The 17,045-nt window shown below is 42.1% G+C and overlaps 1 protein-coding gene across 1 annotated transcript; it reads left to right on the top strand.

Annotated features, from left to right (window-relative positions):
• Positions 1 to 11,515: 11,515 nt before the first annotated feature.
• On the top strand, positions 11,516 to 16,549 carry LOC307262384 (volume-regulated anion channel subunit LRRC8D; the record flags this gene model as incomplete). The annotated part of the gene is made up of 5 exons (XM_080043249.1): positions 11,516 to 11,866; positions 12,330 to 12,905; positions 13,030 to 13,280; positions 14,011 to 14,388; positions 15,427 to 16,549. 5 exons carry the CDS (start codon positions 11,516 to 11,518, stop codon positions 16,547 to 16,549), a joined length of 2,679 nt encoding a protein of 892 aa, XP_079899375.1.
• Positions 16,550 to 17,045: the final 496 nt, after the last annotated feature.

Below are 17,045 nucleotides of genomic sequence, written 5' to 3'. Positions count from 1 at the left end.
TACAGCCATACTTGGTCTAGTCAGTATGACCAGTAGCATGGCTAAAGATAGCCAATGTTGTTGAAATGTATTAGCCTGGAAATCCAGACCCACATCTAGAACGATGTAGGGTCTGGCGATGAGCAACAGACCTTCCCAACTCAAGGGGCGGCACCAACCCATGCATTTCAAATACCACTGCACGTGATTGGATAGCACTACTACCAATCAGAGCAATGACAAAGGTGCCGTATTCAGCACTGTTCGTTTAGCGAACAGCTGGATTAAAGCTGGGGTATATGATTTGGGAGAAAATAGCAGTTGGGATAGAGATTCGAATCCAAATACCTCAACCGCTCCACTTGTGTTCTCTCTGGTCCCTCGCTCCCTGACACGCTCTACAACAACAACGTTGGTGCCAAAGTGAATGGACAGACCCAACAGCCAATAAGAACGGAGAATCGGAGCCTCGCTCTGATTGGTTAAAGTATACATGAGCGGTGGCAATTTTTGGGGCCAGCACACAGAGGCAGGGGAGAGCAAAGTGATGAGTAGATATTCTCAGACCACTTCACCTACATATAGCTGAATAGCTAATATGACATTTTTGCCAAATATTACAGTGAAAAAGTTACCCTCTCCAGCTTTTACAGGTAAATAAAAATTATGCCACAGTCGACCAGCAAAACAGAACATTCATCTTTCTTGCTAATTAAAGATTTGAGTGCCGTCTTCCAAATCGTTGAGTGTCGAGGCCAAAGCCATTTCAAACAACGTATCCGCATATCTTTGTTGTTCACTATCACAACTTTGACGGCACATGCGCAGCACTGTCGTCATCTGGTTACGCCTGCCCATATCAGATAGTACAATTTGATTGGTAGCTCTGGATTTTCAGACATAGTTAAAGAGCTCCAATGGTTCTTGCCCAGACCAGTATGCGGAGCACATTTATATTGGCCAGCGGCGAGTCTGGATTTCCAGGCTAGAACTTTATATGATATATACAGTAACAGAATTAGTGAGTCTAGCTGACTTGTAATACACATCTTTGGTGCTCAGCTTGTGGGAACAGTTGTATAATATCTTTTATGACCCTAGAGAGGTCAACAGGTGAAATCAAGTGAGAAACTGAGTGTTTACTGACCTTTTTAAATTGAGCTGATTGATCCAAGGTATTGCAAGGAACATAAAACGAAATAAAATATGATTTTAAAATGAAAATGTAACTGCTGCTCATAAAGATAATTTTATATTGGACACATAAGGCCAAGCCACATGCAAACATCTTGCATACTCTATCTATAAGTGCTTTTTAACATGCTAATTGTGACAGCATTATAGTTTTTTTTTTGCAGTCCAAATGAAATCATTAGATGAAATGAATTGTCAATGGTCACAGAAGGACACACATTATCAGGCAGCCTTTGGGTCATGCAGCAGTCTCAGCTCTTTGGTGTGTATCTGTGTAGCTGCTGTGGCTGCTGGCTGTCTGTGGTTTCAGTCAGGGAAGTTGGCGAACGAAGTGATGCGCCACTTTCTCACGGCCAACAACTTCTCTATGTCTCTGTCACCAGTTTACCCCCACCCACCGATTTTACACTCATTTCCTCTAAACTCTCATCTATCAGGTTGGCAAAAGAGCGAAGGTTACGGACAGTGCAGGACTTTCTTCTCCTTGTCAGGCGTGTGCTTAATGTGTTGAGTAACCATTGGGCTTCAAAAACGAAAACTAAATATCGTATAAAATAGAAACGGTTGTGACAGTAACAAGAACAAATCTAGGGGAGAGTGGCCTAAGTTGTGCATTTTGGAAGTTGTGCCACCCCTTGTTTCTAGAAAACCGTGGAAGAAATTGGAAATGTGACCACATATTTAAGAAGAGCCATCCATTTGACTCATCCTGTAAAGAAGGGAGACACAAGGAATAAGATATAAGCACATTTAAACTCAAAAAACTGTGTTTTGCCTTTCAAAGTAAAATTTCCATGATCAAGGTTTTTTGATTATTGTGTCTGAACAATTATAGACAAGTTTGAAAACATTTGACACATGTTTTAGTGCTTTGGTATGCTACATTTTTGAGTCTATACAGTTAGCACGATGTCAGCCCTAAATTGCTGCATCATGCTTATTATCCAAATTTCTGGGATTGGGGTGATTTGTGCCAAAGGGCCTGGGTGAGTTATAAGTAAGTAAGTAAGTAAGTAAAATGTATTTATAAAAGCACATTTATGACAGTTTGCACTGTCCAAAGTGCTGTACATAGTGCATTCAGTAGGTAAACAATGAAGGTAAAATAACAATAACCAAAATAAAAGACGTAAAGCCCATACATCCACATAAACACAGATAGTAGGGCAGAGGTAAGATAGTTAATGGGGAGGAAACACCAGGGTGTACATATGGGTTTTGAGCCTTGATTTAAAGGCAGAAATGTAGGGGAATCACATTTGTCAGGTGGCAGTTGGTTCCACAAGCACGGAGCAACTAGTGCAAAGTACATTTCTGAGAGTTGTGCCAGTGGCATGGCTGTATACGCTGGTCACCAAAAGAAAGTGATTGTCTACAGTAGCTCAGAAGAGAGTGACATCTCAATTCCACTTAACGACACCACTGATGAGAGTTCAGATGGCCAGAAAGATGATGATGGTGACTTTTTCATTGTGAGCTTTGCAGGTAAAACCATTAGATCTGCTAGGCCTTGTTTAAGAAAATTGTCCTTCAATCTTTGTCAACTATTTACTTTATTTACTTTAAATACACCTTTAAATAAGTGATTGTCTAATGGATTTGTCTTGCATTACAGTTTATGAGATATATATCAATGGCACAATTCACCCCATGGTATTCTCTCCAACCGCACAACTTACACCACACCGGGGGCAAGTTGTGCATCAAGACAACTTTTTTTCCGAAAGCTATATTTCTTCAACAGTTTATTCCAGATCCAAAGTTTTTATTGCCAGGGATGCACAACACCCTGAAATATATGTACATATCTGAGTTGGAGACTTTACTGTCAAGGCCTTACTTTAAAGTCACTTTGAGTGAAAAGTTGCACAACTTAGGCCACTCTCCCCTATATGTATTATAGTGACGGGAACTGTACTGACTCAATATCACACTATACTGTATCACATGGCCATGTACTTAAGTCACAAAGCCACACCACTGTCAACTTAGCCTACGCCACCCACTGAACAGGAAACAAGTATTTTGCTGAGGTATTTTTCTTTCTATTGCTTATCACATCCTCCTACTCTTTTCAATCAAGTGCTGTCAGATTTTAAAGATCACAGATTCAAATTAAAGTCAACTCTTGTGTTTTCCCTCTAAGGAATTTCTGACAAACAGCATTTTGTGGTTAGATGATGTGCCTGTCAGAACAACATATATGGAGTTTAAACCATAGTGACGGTGGGGATATTTATAAGATGACAACATCTTCTCAAATTCAGCCACAAATGTGGACATCCCCACTCCCACACATGCAGCCAACTCTCTGGGATTTGTATCACTCTGACGATGATGCAAGGTTACAGAAAGGTAAGGGGGCGTGAGAACTCCAAAATGACATGGTACCCAAGAGAGAAACTGCCTACGTCTTCAAAATAGACGGTGGTATATAGTGAGAGAGCTTAAACAATTACAAGCCTAAAGAGTAAATAAATATGATTATATATAATTGTATACTTAATTGTCATGTTTACATTCATGAACAACAATAGCACTATCAAAAAATAAACTAGGAGAGTTTACAGCCATGCTAGCTGCTTTGTGAGGCTGTTCATAGACACAGTGGGACTTTGAGCCTAATGCTAAAATCAGCATGCTCCTGCTCACAGTAGAAATGCCAACATCTCATCTCATCTTCAACCGCTTATCAGGGTTTGGGTGGTGGGGGCAGCAGCTCAAGTAGGGGACACCAAACTTCTCTTTCTCTTTCTCACGCTCCATTGTTCCCTCACTCGTTAATAAGACCCCGAGTGAACTCCTTCACTTGGGGTAAGGAATATTTCCCTACCTGGAGAACACAATCCATCTGTTTCCTGCTGAGAACCATGACCTCAGATTTAGAGGAGCTGATCATCATCCCAACTGCTTCGCACTCGGCTGCGAACCATAGGATCCTTGCAAGAGTGAAAAGCTGGTCCATTGTTCCACGGCCAGATTGAAGAGGAACATCCGCATTGTTCCTCTTCAATCTGAGGTTCGACTATCGGACGAACCCACCTTTCCAGCAGCTTGGAGTAGACTTTGCCCGGGGGGCTGAGAAGTGTGATACCCCGGTAGTTGGCCCACACTCCCTGGTCCCCCTTTTAGAACAGGCAAACCACCACCCCTGTCTGCTACTCCTTCGGCACTGTACCCGACTTCCACACAATGTTGAAGAGACATCACCAAGACAGTTCCTCTAAACCCATTGCTTTCACTAATGGAAACAATTCCCCCAACCTCCACAGGGATGCCAGAAAAACTCCGCCGGAGGTATGAGTTGAAGATCTCTCGAACAGGGGCCTCCTGTAGACGTTCCTAGAATGCCAACATGTTGATGTTTATCTGGTATAGACTACGGTATATATGTTTACCATGTCTTTTGTACTTTAGCATACTAGCATGCTAACAGTTTTCCAATTGGCACTAAACAATCTTGGTAATCTGTCTGTCATGCTCAAAGCGAACCTCAAGACAGTGCCCAAGACAGTCTACTACAACAACAACTACTGCTCTCGGGAGGTATGCAGCCCCCCTTATTCAATTCAATGAGGACAACTGCGTTGTCACACTGGGGGCCCTGAAACTGACAAAACAAAGTCATACAGAAAAACATTGTTGGCAAATCCAAGCATACATTATTCTACAAAGTAAGGAAGTAATTGTATGTTTTTTCTCAATATCAATCCGGTAGAGCATAAAATAATTTTTCTAGTGACTATTTTCGTCAATTGTAAAAGTTAAGCTTGAAGCTATGTCACCTGATAAACCATGTTTAAAGACCTAGTTAGACATTTTTGAGAAATGTGTTGAACACCAGAGTACTAGATGTTGTGTTATCTTATTCATGTACAGATCCATGCTAATGTAAGCGGTAATTTTGATTTGAAATTAAAAAAATTGGGGGAATAAGCTGATTCTCGATACAAACTCTCCGACCAATTTCTCAAAATTCTTCCCTCCTTGGACAAAACAAACCAACCATTATATATTTTGCTTCTATATGTATGATGTAAAGTGTCGTTTAGTGACCTCTAAAAAAGCGCTATATAAATACTATCTATTATTATTATTAATAACCTTTTTTGTCTCTTTAGTCAGCCATTCTACTAAATGTTACAGAATGTTGAGCATAAACCAGTGAAGTGGCATCATATTGGGTGTGAAATGTCTGAGCAGTTTGCTCAGTCATTGGCCATTTCACATGCTGAGGTCCGTAGCAAGCTTGTGATGTTTTTTCACATCATGGATGTGTGAATGATAACACGCATAAAACAACCCCACCCAAAACATCCCTGCCTATGGGCATGGTTGTGTAGGCGTCAGTGTGTGTTTCTTTGTATATTGCGAACAAAAAGGTGTGAAGCCGCAGGCTCTTTTTAGTTGCAGCAGAATTCTGAAACCGAGGCTGTTTCTAGGATATCGGCCCCTGCGATGTTGGGCTTGCCCAACCCCAGCCCTGCAGTCTATTTTTAATGCTCAATGTCCCTGTAGAAGAAACTTTTAGCTTGATAAGTCTATTTTGCAGGTGGAAATGGTAACACCTTGATGTTCTGACAGATTCTTCAGGCACTCTTGATATAAGTGATGAGATATATCTGTGATTGCTATTGCTATCGTGTTTCTTGTTGTTACAGCTTACCCTGATAGGATGTAATGATTTGTAATTTATTTCAAAGGAATGGTATTTTTTTACTTTGATGCAGAGAGTTAGCTAGCAGTAGAAATATTCACAGCACGTAATTTTGGAATATATGTAAAGTGTTTTTTATTTTTCTAATCCATGGAATTATTTGAACTTTGTTTATTTTGTGCTCTTTCCTCTAGCAGCATCTGAAATCTTCCTGCATCCACACTATTCACACTTTACTTTGGTATTACCATGTAAACATCTGGTCAATGATCAAATTCCTTCGTGATTTTCTCTACTTATGACATCTATTGCAGTATGTCCGTCCTGGGAGAGGGATCCCTTACTTTGTCGACTCTCCCTGAGATTTCTTCAAATTTTTTAATCCCGGTAAAGGTTTTTTTTACTAGGAGTTTTTTCTCAGCCGAGCTAAGATTGTAAGGGCAGGGTGTCATATTGTATCATATTGTATGAAATGTAAAGCCCACTGAGACAAATGTATTTGTGATTTTGAGCTATGCAAATAAAACTGATTTGATTTGATTTTACTCTTTGTTTTGTATTTTTGATATGTCTGAAATAAATGTATTCAATTCAATTCAATAGTTTTAGTCAGGCTAGAGACATGGCATGTACCAAAAGCTCCAAGTCTGCTATGTGTAAATTGACTACTTTTTCGTTGCTATGCACTTTATCTATTACAATTTAACAAGCTGATAATATGTTGATGTTGAGTTTATAGCCGGTTGCACTGCCGAGTGGAGAGTTGGAGTTGGAGTCTAGTTTTATTAGTTTACAGAAAGAAAGAAAAATCAATGCTAAATCCAAAGTGTGATTGTAGTTATTGATGTGTGATTTCATGAATGTTTGTAGGCGATTAACACTACTTAAATGTGCAGCCTAGTGTTTCTGTCAATTTTCAGGGAAGTTTCCTATTCTGAGCTTTTAGTAATATAATCGGCATGGCTTTTGCGTGGCCAGTATGGGTCCATCCTCCACTTTGGTCCACACTAAAATGTCTCAACAACGATCGATATAGTCCCCTGAAATTTGACATTCATGCCCCCCTTTGGATACATTGTAATAACTTTAGGGATTCCTTGACTAATATCTAGTGCTTCTGTCATTTATGTCAGGCTTTAGCATTTAGGTAAGAGCACCACTGCACCTAACTAGAGCCTAAGCCGCAGTCTGCCTCTTACAGTCACACCTTTACACTTTAGCTTGTGATTTCTCTAGGGCAACAGTAAATGTCAATCTCACTCGTACTGTTTGAAACCACTGCCACTGCACCGTGGTGCAACCACACTTGTTTTATTTTGCTTTCCATACTCTGCGCACCCAGCTCACTCAATCTCACATGCACAAATGTTTTTCACACACACACAACCACACTTGTTTTATTTTGCTTTCCATACTCTGCGCACCCAGCTCACTCAATCTCACATGCACAAATGTTTTTCACACACACACAACCACACTTGTTTTATTTTGCTTTCCATACTCTGTGCACCCAGCTCACTCAATCTCACATGCACAAATGTTTTTCACACACACACAAGCACATGTTCACACTTGTGCATACAGCATAGCCACAGTAAATACAGACTACTCCAGCTGTGTACTGTAGATCAAGTTGTGGTTCATTGTCAGTTTGTGTCTTTGTTCCAGATTCTACTTGGCCTAAATATAAAGGTAACAACACTGAGTTACATATGACCCTACGCAAGCACACACACACACACACACACACACACACACACACACACACTCACACACAAACACACACACACACACACATGCTCAAGGGAGGTCTTGATCAATTCAATAACTTTCCTTGGTCACTAGACTTCTGTAACCTTTAATCTCATAGGAAATAACACTGGTTTCTCTGCAGAAGCACAACATCAGCTGCTGCAGTGCAACTCACAGTGCAGTAACTTCAGCGGCCCCTACTGGATAAAGCTGAACACATGTTGTCTTTTTCCCTTTACAGTTTTTACCTAATGCTTACACACTAATAGTGGTTGCTAGGCCCAAAGCATCACAACCTCTAACTTTGGTGACCATGCCCTAAACACAAGCACCAACCCTACAAACACAATAAGTGCTTTGCACTGTGTTTGAAATTCTCCAACACACTTTTTGCAAAACACTACACACAGTGTTTTACATAAGACACATTGGTCAAAAAGGAAATCACCTGCAATCCTTTGGAAAACACATCTATTTAAAATACAAAACACAACTAAAATTGGAAAAGCACACAGATTCACACACATGAAAAATATAAAATAAAGCTAATATAATACCAATCAGTGTGAGCCTTAGCATTACACATAGACCTCAGGTGAGCTCAGCTCATTTGTGAGACAGTAAGAGTCAGGGGAAGAGGACAAAAGAGAGCGGCAGGAGGACGATGACAAAGGAGACAACAGACGGAGACATGGTCACTATAGTGGACCATGTTATAGATCATGGCCTAACAATATAGGAGGCTGGTCTGAGATTCCAGCCCAACAACACACTAGCTTCATAATTAGGACATTTAGACTGAATATCAGGAATATTTTAGCTGTTGCTTCTCAAAGGATGACATTGCATGTGATGTCGATGAGGCGATGTAGCCAGACACAAACGGGAGGCGGTATCCAAAGGATTCATAATCCACTCGCCCCATTCCTTACAACACATCTTTTTTTTTTACTGTAATTGTTTCAGAGTTCATAGTGACACACTGAATTGCTTGTTGAACTGCGATCCTACCTATTCGTTGTGTTTTTTTCTTTTGTTGGCCAAAACCATGAAATTGCAATATAAACTTGTTTTCTTTTCCAATTGAAAATATAGTGGATAAATCTTTCCAAAAAATTCTGCAAAAGGTTGGATACGGCACGCAAGGCGATATTTCCCCCGTTGCTTGGCAAGGGAGGACATTGCCTGTGACATGGATGAGGTGATGTGGCCAGATGCCAACAGGAGACAGGATTCATAGCCTAAATGTCTTCCAATCATTCCCTTAGAACACTATGTTTTGTAGAATATTCTAGTTGTACCATTTATTTTTTTACTTTTGCAAAAACCTGAAATGGCAAAATAAAATAAAAAATCTGAAGCGTTTACATTTTGTTTTCATGTGTCTAGATCAACTGTAGTGGATCAGTCTTTCACAAAAAAAATCTGTATGAGACTTTTAAAGTCAAAAACCATCCAAAGTACTGAATACAGCTGTGTTTTGCATAAAGCACATCTGTGTGTTGTTGCTGCTAGGAAAGAGTAATTCAAAAGTGCATGTGTGTATTGTTTTGATGCTAAAAACAGTTTTGAAATGGGATTGTTAGGTTTTGTTTCAAGAGTTTCGTTTTGCCGTATAAGTTAGAAGTTTATCTCCATGTGCTTTGTCCTATTCGGCCTGTGTGTTAAGTTTTGACACAGTGGGCCAAAGTCTGCAACATGTGTGTAAGCATTCGGCAAAAACTGTAATGTCAAACTGGCATGAAAAGAGCTTAAAGAGGTGGTAATCAAAATTTAACAGCAAACTTCTCTGATCAATTTTGTTATACAGGAACTCTTATTAAGTCGGATTCATATGATTTAATGTTTGAGATCAAACTTCAAAAACTTTATGTAAAGAAGGCACATTTTTTTTCCATCTTACAGTTTTTGCCTAATGCTTAAACACTAATAGTGGTTGCTATGCCCACAGCATCACAACCTCTAACTTTGGTAACCATGCCCTAAACACAAGCACCAACCCCACAAACACAAAATAGGCTTTGCACTGTGTTTGAAATTCTGCAACACACTTCTTGCAAAACACTACACACTGTTTTTTACACAAGACACATTGTTCAAAAAGGAAATCTCCTGCAATCATTGGAAAAACACATCTATTTATAATTCAAAACACAACTAAAATTGGAATAGCACACAGACTCACACACATTAAAATAAATAAAAAATAAAGCTAATTGAATACCAATCAGTATGAGCCTTAGCATTACAAATAGACTTCAGGTGAGCTCAGCTTCCTTGTAAGACAGTAAGAGTCAGGGGAAGAGGAGGAGAGAGAGTGGCAGGAGGACAAGAACAAAGAAGGCAACAGACGGAGACACATACAACAGGGACACTATGGTGGTCCATGTTATAGATCATGGCCTAACAATATAGGAGCCTGGGCAGAGAGTGCAGCCCAACTACACAGTAGCCCCATAATTAGAACATTTATACTGGATATGAGGAATATTTACGCTGTTGCTTCTCAAAAGATGACATTGCATGTGATGTCGATGAGGCGATGTGGCCAGGCGCAAACGGAAACGCAAAAGGATTCATAATCTACCCACCCCATTCCTTACAACACTTTTTTTCTAATTTTACTGTAATTGTTTCAGAGTTAATATTGAAAAACTTGTTGAACTGCAATACCTATTCGTTTTTTTGTTTCCCAAAACAATGACATTACAAAATACACTTTTTTTTCAGGAGCTTTTTTATTTTTATTTTCATGTGTCTAGAAGAACTGTAGTGAATCAATCTTTCACAAAAACAAATCTGTATGAAACTTGTAAAGTCAAAAACCATCCAAAGTACTGAATACAGCTGTGATTTGCATAAAGCCCTGATCTGTGTGTTGTTGCTGCTAGGAAAGAGTAATTCAAAGGTGAATGTGTGTATTGTTTTGATGCTAAAAACTGTTTTGAAATGGGATTGTTAGGTTTTGTTTCAAGAGTTTCATTTTGCCCTATAAGTTAGAAGTTTATCTCCATGTGCTTTGCCTCATTCGGCCTGTGTGTTAAGTTTTGACACAGAGGGGCAAAGTCTGAAACATGTGTGTAAGCAATTGGCAAAAACTGTAACGAGCTGCAGGGGCCATTCTGCATAAAGAATATTTTTACTTTTTGATATAAATGAAAAATATGTCCTTGTGACAAGGATAATTGTCCAGTATTGCTCTGTTGTTTCCCCTCACAGTCAGATATGAAGGAGTTAAAGAGTTTAGGCCCCCCTCGGGTCTTGAACCAGCTGGGTCTTGATCTGGTGCTGAATTAGATTCTTCAGCCACATCCTCCACTGCCATGGAAACGGCTGAAAAGCTGTGTGTCGGCCGAGGAGGAGTTTGTTGTAAGTTTCAGGAGGTTTTTTTCACAGCAGAACCAGACAGCGCCGGAATGAGGTCTCTGTGAGGTGGCTGTGAGCTGATCAGAAGCTATTTACCCCGGTAGGTGAAAGCTAATCCTGGGCTGTAAAAATAACAGGAATTCTTCTGTTCTGATGAGTGTACGATATTATTTAGTTAAGTCTTAATGTGATTTGACTGAGCGTTGTTATTAAATTCATGCTATTCTTACTATATTATTATCATAAGTTTAAGATTCTTAATAACTTCATCTTGACGTGTAATGCTTTTTAAAACTGTGTCCTTCATGGAATTTCAATTATATCACTAAGCTCTCACTAACTTTGAACTTTGGCCTAAACTTTGTTTGTAATTATTTCTATGGAATTCATGTGGTGGTCCCATAATACAGTATGTATACTGTATTCAGTTAACTTTTTTTCAGGATTATTTCTCTGCGTTTTATTTCACTTTATCAGACCAATTTAGAGAGACAGAGTTTAAATGGGGCAGACGTTACTTCACCACTTTTTTATTACAGTCATCCTTGTAGGACCTAGAGGATCGCCATGTTTTCCCTGTCGGAGCTGGTGCCCCTGAACCAGCACCAGAGCAGGTTTAAGCTGTTGAAGCCCTGGTGGGAGGTATTCATGGACTACCTGGTGGTCCTGATGCTGATGGCATCCGTCTTGGCTTGTACTGAGCAGCTATCCAGGGACCGTGTGGTGTGCATTCCCGTGGATCGTCTTGTCTCTGCAAACTATAGCGAACCCAGTCCTTCAACTGGAAGGGATGTGGCACTGACTCCATCTTCAGAGCCCCCAACCCACGTTCGACACAACATCAGCCCCAATCATCATTCTACAGCAAAGGGTCGACGCACACATCTGGTCTACCAGCAGTACATCTACATTAGCCAGGTACTGTAATACTAGCATGACTTGCCTTCTGTTATTTAGAACCAAACTGGTGAAACCAGGTAAAACATTGACCATTAAGTCCCTTGAATCAGCCATAATCTTATGATAACTTTATTGATAAATACTACTAAGTCTACCACTTCATAGTGATGAACCCACAGAAAATGACCCCCATTTAACACTGCCTTGCATTATAGCATCTCTCACCTAATCGTTTTGGTTCTGGCCGCTCAATTTTACTCTTCTGGTTCAATCCCACAGAAGTAAAAAAAATCAAAACTCATCTGTATTCCACCAGACCTGTAATAGCAGACAGATGAAGTTATCCGCAGAATCACAACTAAAGGAGTGTATATATACTAGACAATTCATCAGGTGGAAAAAAAACTCAAGTCTAAATGAATGATAAAATAAATTAGAAAAAATGCAGGTTTAAGCGTCAATCTATCTTTTTTCTGTCTAGGTGTGCTACCATGAGGCTTTGCCACTGTGCTCCCGCTTCTTCCCCTACATGGCCTTACTGCAGACTCTAGTGCTGGTAGCCAGCGGCTCCTTCTGGCTCCACTTCCCCCACACCTCCGCCCGCATAGAGCACTTCTTGGCCATCTTGGCAAAGTGCTGCGAGTCGCCCTGGACCTCACAGGCCCTGTCTCATGCCGCCCGGCAGGAGAACATCCAAGAGATGGAAGTGGTGGAAGAGAGAAGACCACCCCAACCTCCCCCCTCTTCCAGATCTTCTCCCCCAGTGAACCGCACAAGACAACTGAGCCTAGACTCGGGCGCAGAGAGCCCGCTGTTGAAGAGGTCAGATAGTGCTTCCTCTGCCGCCCCTCCCTCCCCATGCCCGTCCACACTCTCTTGTAACTCCACCATGACGTCTGTATCGCTCAGCAATCCTTCTTCCAAGCCCATGGTCATGGTTGATAGTCCCCAGCAGGTTATCAGTCTGGATAAAAGCGATGGGGAACAGGCCAGGGCGCTGTTCGAAAGGGTCAGGAAATTCCGGTCCCACTGCGAAAGCTCAGATGTTATCTACAAGGTGAGAGATCCTTATGTATCTTCAGCAAGTCATTTAATCTCACAAAAGAAGTTCATGTTTGACCGAAACTTGATCGAACGATGCTGATGTCTTCGTTATACCCCCTCTTGCTGTATCTATTCAGGTCTACTTGGCTCAGACGATATTCAAATTGCTGATGGTGATGCTGATTGTGAGTTACACCATCCCTCTTCTCAGCTCCCTCTCCTTCACCCACACCTGTCATCCTGAGGCGCAGGCCTTGGTCAGCTACACTACCTTTGAGTGTATCCATGTCATATCCCCACTCATACGCAAGCTGCTGGTCGCGTACCTGACCCTACTGGGGCTGTACGGCATGCTGAACTTCTACACCCTCAGTTGGATTTTACACAGGTAAGGGCATTTGTGCACAGTTTTCTGGTAAAAAATGGGTTGGCACCACAAAAAACATGATATTTTGATCCGAACTTTAAAGATGCCTTAATTGTTTCAACCTCAGGCATTAGAAAAATCTATGTGTAATGCAGAAGGGATCACTTGTAATGATGGACCCATGGAATTATTGCTCAACTTAGAATCTCTCATGTCTACAGTATTATTACTGTACAGTGTTTCAACGTTTTGTTTGGGCCTGCTACTTTACTGTTTTGGATCACTCTCACCATTATGATTTTTCTTTCAATCCACATGCAGCAGTTTTTAGCAATTAAAGCTCTGATATACCCGCACTACCAGCAAGATATAAACAAAGTGAGTAATTGGCTGGTGAACCTATGAAGCATTTAGCTTTTAAAGAGTCAGATAGTCCCCTCTGGAGTTGTCGAAGACAGAAATCGAAGCTTAAAGGACAGTGAATATTGGACTTCATTTGTCCCGGTTTTAGTATAACTGGTCACATTGTTGGAACAAGATAAAACATGTAAAATGGTTCAGACGTTCTGTGGTTCATTGGTTCAGACCACACAGGCTGTGATTGTTCAAGGGCCTTCAAACAGAATAATGCCCATGAGGTTGAGCATACCAGAGGCCTGATAATAGGATTAGAGTGTGTTTTCAGCAACAGTATATTCTGTGTGATATATTTCTCTTTCTGTTCTTTCCATATATTTTCTTAACTTCTTAGCTCTCTGCGGCAGTATTCCTTTCACTCGCTGAAGGAGTTGTGCTCCTTGCGAGATGTTCCCGACCTGAGAAATGACCTGGCCTTTCTTCTACACATGTTGGACCAGTATGACCCTTTGCTGGCCCAGCGGCTTTCTGTTTTTTTGTCCCCGGTCAGTGAGAGCAGGCTGCTGGAGGAAAACCTGGAGAGGCGCTGGGGGGAGGAGAAGCTACGTGCCATGGCCACTGTGGATGCAGATGGCTGCTCCAAGCTGCAGCTGGTGGCCCTGCCTCGCCTACCTCCAGCCCTCTTCACCCTCAGCCAGCTCCAGGTGCTCAAACTGGAGCTCATCACAGACGCCAGGTTCACGGCACAGGTGGCCAACATGACCTCACTCAGGTGAGTTTAATGGTGGTGCAATGATGCTTTGCACATTTTTAACAAACAAATTCAAAGTTGTATGTGACACCTACATATGTTGGCATTAAATGTGCAGTGTGCAAAATGAATTTCAGAACAGACAGTAGGTTTTTATCAGTGTATAATCGCTTGAAAATTAAAGTTGTTTTATTTTATTACCTTAGAATGGGCCTTTTATATCTACCTAAGAGTGTGGCACGCCACCATGTTGCACTGTCATGTTGCTACAGTAGCACAGAACATACAAACCTCATGCGTTTTACCATATAGTCTGTGTCTGCTGGGAGTGCACCTGGAAGACGAAGGAGAAGTGCTATATAATAAATAACTAAATACTTCTTTACCTCATCACTTCATATTGTGTTAAGACTTGAGGCAGTGGTGGATGATGCCACCTAAAGTAACCAGATTCTTGTCCTTGAAGGTCACCATAGCTTCTATAAATTCTCCGAACAGGAGGGGTAGAGAGCCAAAGTACACCGTTATTATTTATTACATACTGTGCCTTACTCTTAACTATGCTAAATGCAATTTTTTTGTGGTTTTTCAACATTAATATGGGTCCCGGTGAGATAGAGACTCAAGTATGAAAACACTACCCTGTATCTTTTTCTCCAACGCCACCTTTCTGAAAACCTGTGTTCAAAAACCCCTGTAAACCTAACCTGGGATAAACACACCCCCAGATATCCATGGCTGAATCTAACTTACACTTAGGTACAAACCAGCAGTTAGTTTCAGGGCCAATCAGAGCAGAATGGGCTTTTTGGAAGGCGGGGCTTGAAGAGACAGGCTCTAAAACGGAGCGTTTCAAACAGCGGCCGAAAAGAGGAGATACAGCAATGGCACTGTGAGAAATATAAAGTGTTTTTTGGACCCTACACCATAAACTGTTTCGAGTAGAACCCCAACATACAATTTTTAACCTGAAAATGTGCATAATATGAGACGTTTATGGACTATTCTGTCTCTCTTTTTTTCTTCACATTTAAGTATTTGATTTGATTCCAACAACAGGGAGCTCCACCTCTACCACTGCACTGCCGCTGTGGACCCCAGTGCCCTTGGAGTCCTCCAGGAACGTCTGGAGGTCCTCCAACTCACCTTCACCCAGGCCTCAGAGATCCCCAGCTGGGTCCTGTCCCTACGCAGCCTGCATGAGCTCCACCTCTCTGGCCGCCTGAGCAGCGACGGTGGTGTGGGCCGCAGCTGGGCACTGGGGAGCCTCCGCCAACTGCGTCACCTCCGTATGCTGGTGATCCGGGGCATGTTGCAGCGCATCCCCGGGGAGCTTTGCGAGGTGGCGGGCAGCTTGGCGAGGCTTGAGATCTACAACGATGGCACCCGGCTGCTGGTACTGACAGGCTTGAAGCGGATGGTGGACCTGACAGAGCTACTGCTGCAGGACTGCCAGCTAGAGCGTTTACCCTCTGCATTGCTGGCTCTCACCAACCTGCGCACACTCGACCTCCAGCATAACAACATAAGAACTCTGGAGGAGCTGCTGGGCCTGGCTCACCTGCGACGCCTCTCTTGCCTTAGACTGGCCTACAACCGTGTTCTGGCACTGCCGGTCAGTGTGGGTGTGCTGCGAGGGCTGGAGCTGCTCGATCTATCCAACAACCAGCTCCAGAGCCTTCCCCCGGCACTTTTCACCCTTCGACGCCTTCGTAGGCTTCTGCTGGCCGGTAACTTAATAGAGGTGCTGCCTGCGGAGGTAAAGGCGCTGCAGCTGCTGACAGAGCTGGACGTCAGTGGGAACAGGGTAGAGAGCCTACCCCCTGAGCTGTTCAATAGCTGTTTGGAGATGCGAACCCTTAACGTGGCTCACAACTCTCTTAGTTTATTGCCCGGGGGGATCTCAGCTCTAAGTCAGTTGTCGAGGCTGGACCTGCGCAGTAACAGTCTGGAGGCACTGCCTGCTGAATTGGGCTGCTGCTCGGGGCTGCGTGGTGGGGGTCTCCTGGTGGAAGCCTGGCTGTTTGTTTCTCTGCCTCCCCATGTCAGGGACTTCCTGAGTGGCTCTTGCCTCCCCTCTGCTACATACTCAGAGGGTCTTTCCCGGCCGGAGTCCGACAGCTTCCCGTACTTCTCTCCTACACAGTGGAGCTTCTCCTCTGCTCTGGAATCACAGATATAAGACTTATGGCCATCTTCTTGCTAACAGTATCCTAACACTGATAATATCCTGATAGAAAGGCCTTTTGTATACTGAAATATGTTTTATACTTTTTTAATGGGATTTGCTTGTATTATATTAGGGTTTTGTTATCCTGTTGACCTTTAGTTGCCAAGCCAATTTGATCAATCCAGCTGTAAATCACATAGACTATTCCGATCTGTGCAGCATATGTCACCCTCTGTCTTTAGACCCTTGATTTGGAGAGCAAGATTAAGGCTAGGAAGTGGAAGGAACCTCAGGAAGAGGGTAAAGAGGAGGGATCCCAAACCTAAGACGGACAGATATGTAATAGATGTCACACAGAATGAACCATGACAAAATGATTACATACAGATTGTAAAATATATGTGAAAATTGAAATCCATTATTGTGTTGAACAACTTCAAGTGTCTCCATATAGGACCTGACCCAAACGACCTCCTCTTGCGCCATATAGGATTAAAGAGAGGTATTT

This window comes from Ammodytes marinus, assembly GCF_949987685.1.
Source record: "Ammodytes marinus genome assembly, chromosome: 16".
Taxonomy (NCBI): Eukaryota; Metazoa; Chordata; class Actinopteri; order Uranoscopiformes; family Ammodytidae; genus Ammodytes; species Ammodytes marinus.
The sequence above is the reverse complement of the archived record's forward strand: the minus strand, read 5'-3'. Positions and strand labels throughout refer to the sequence as shown.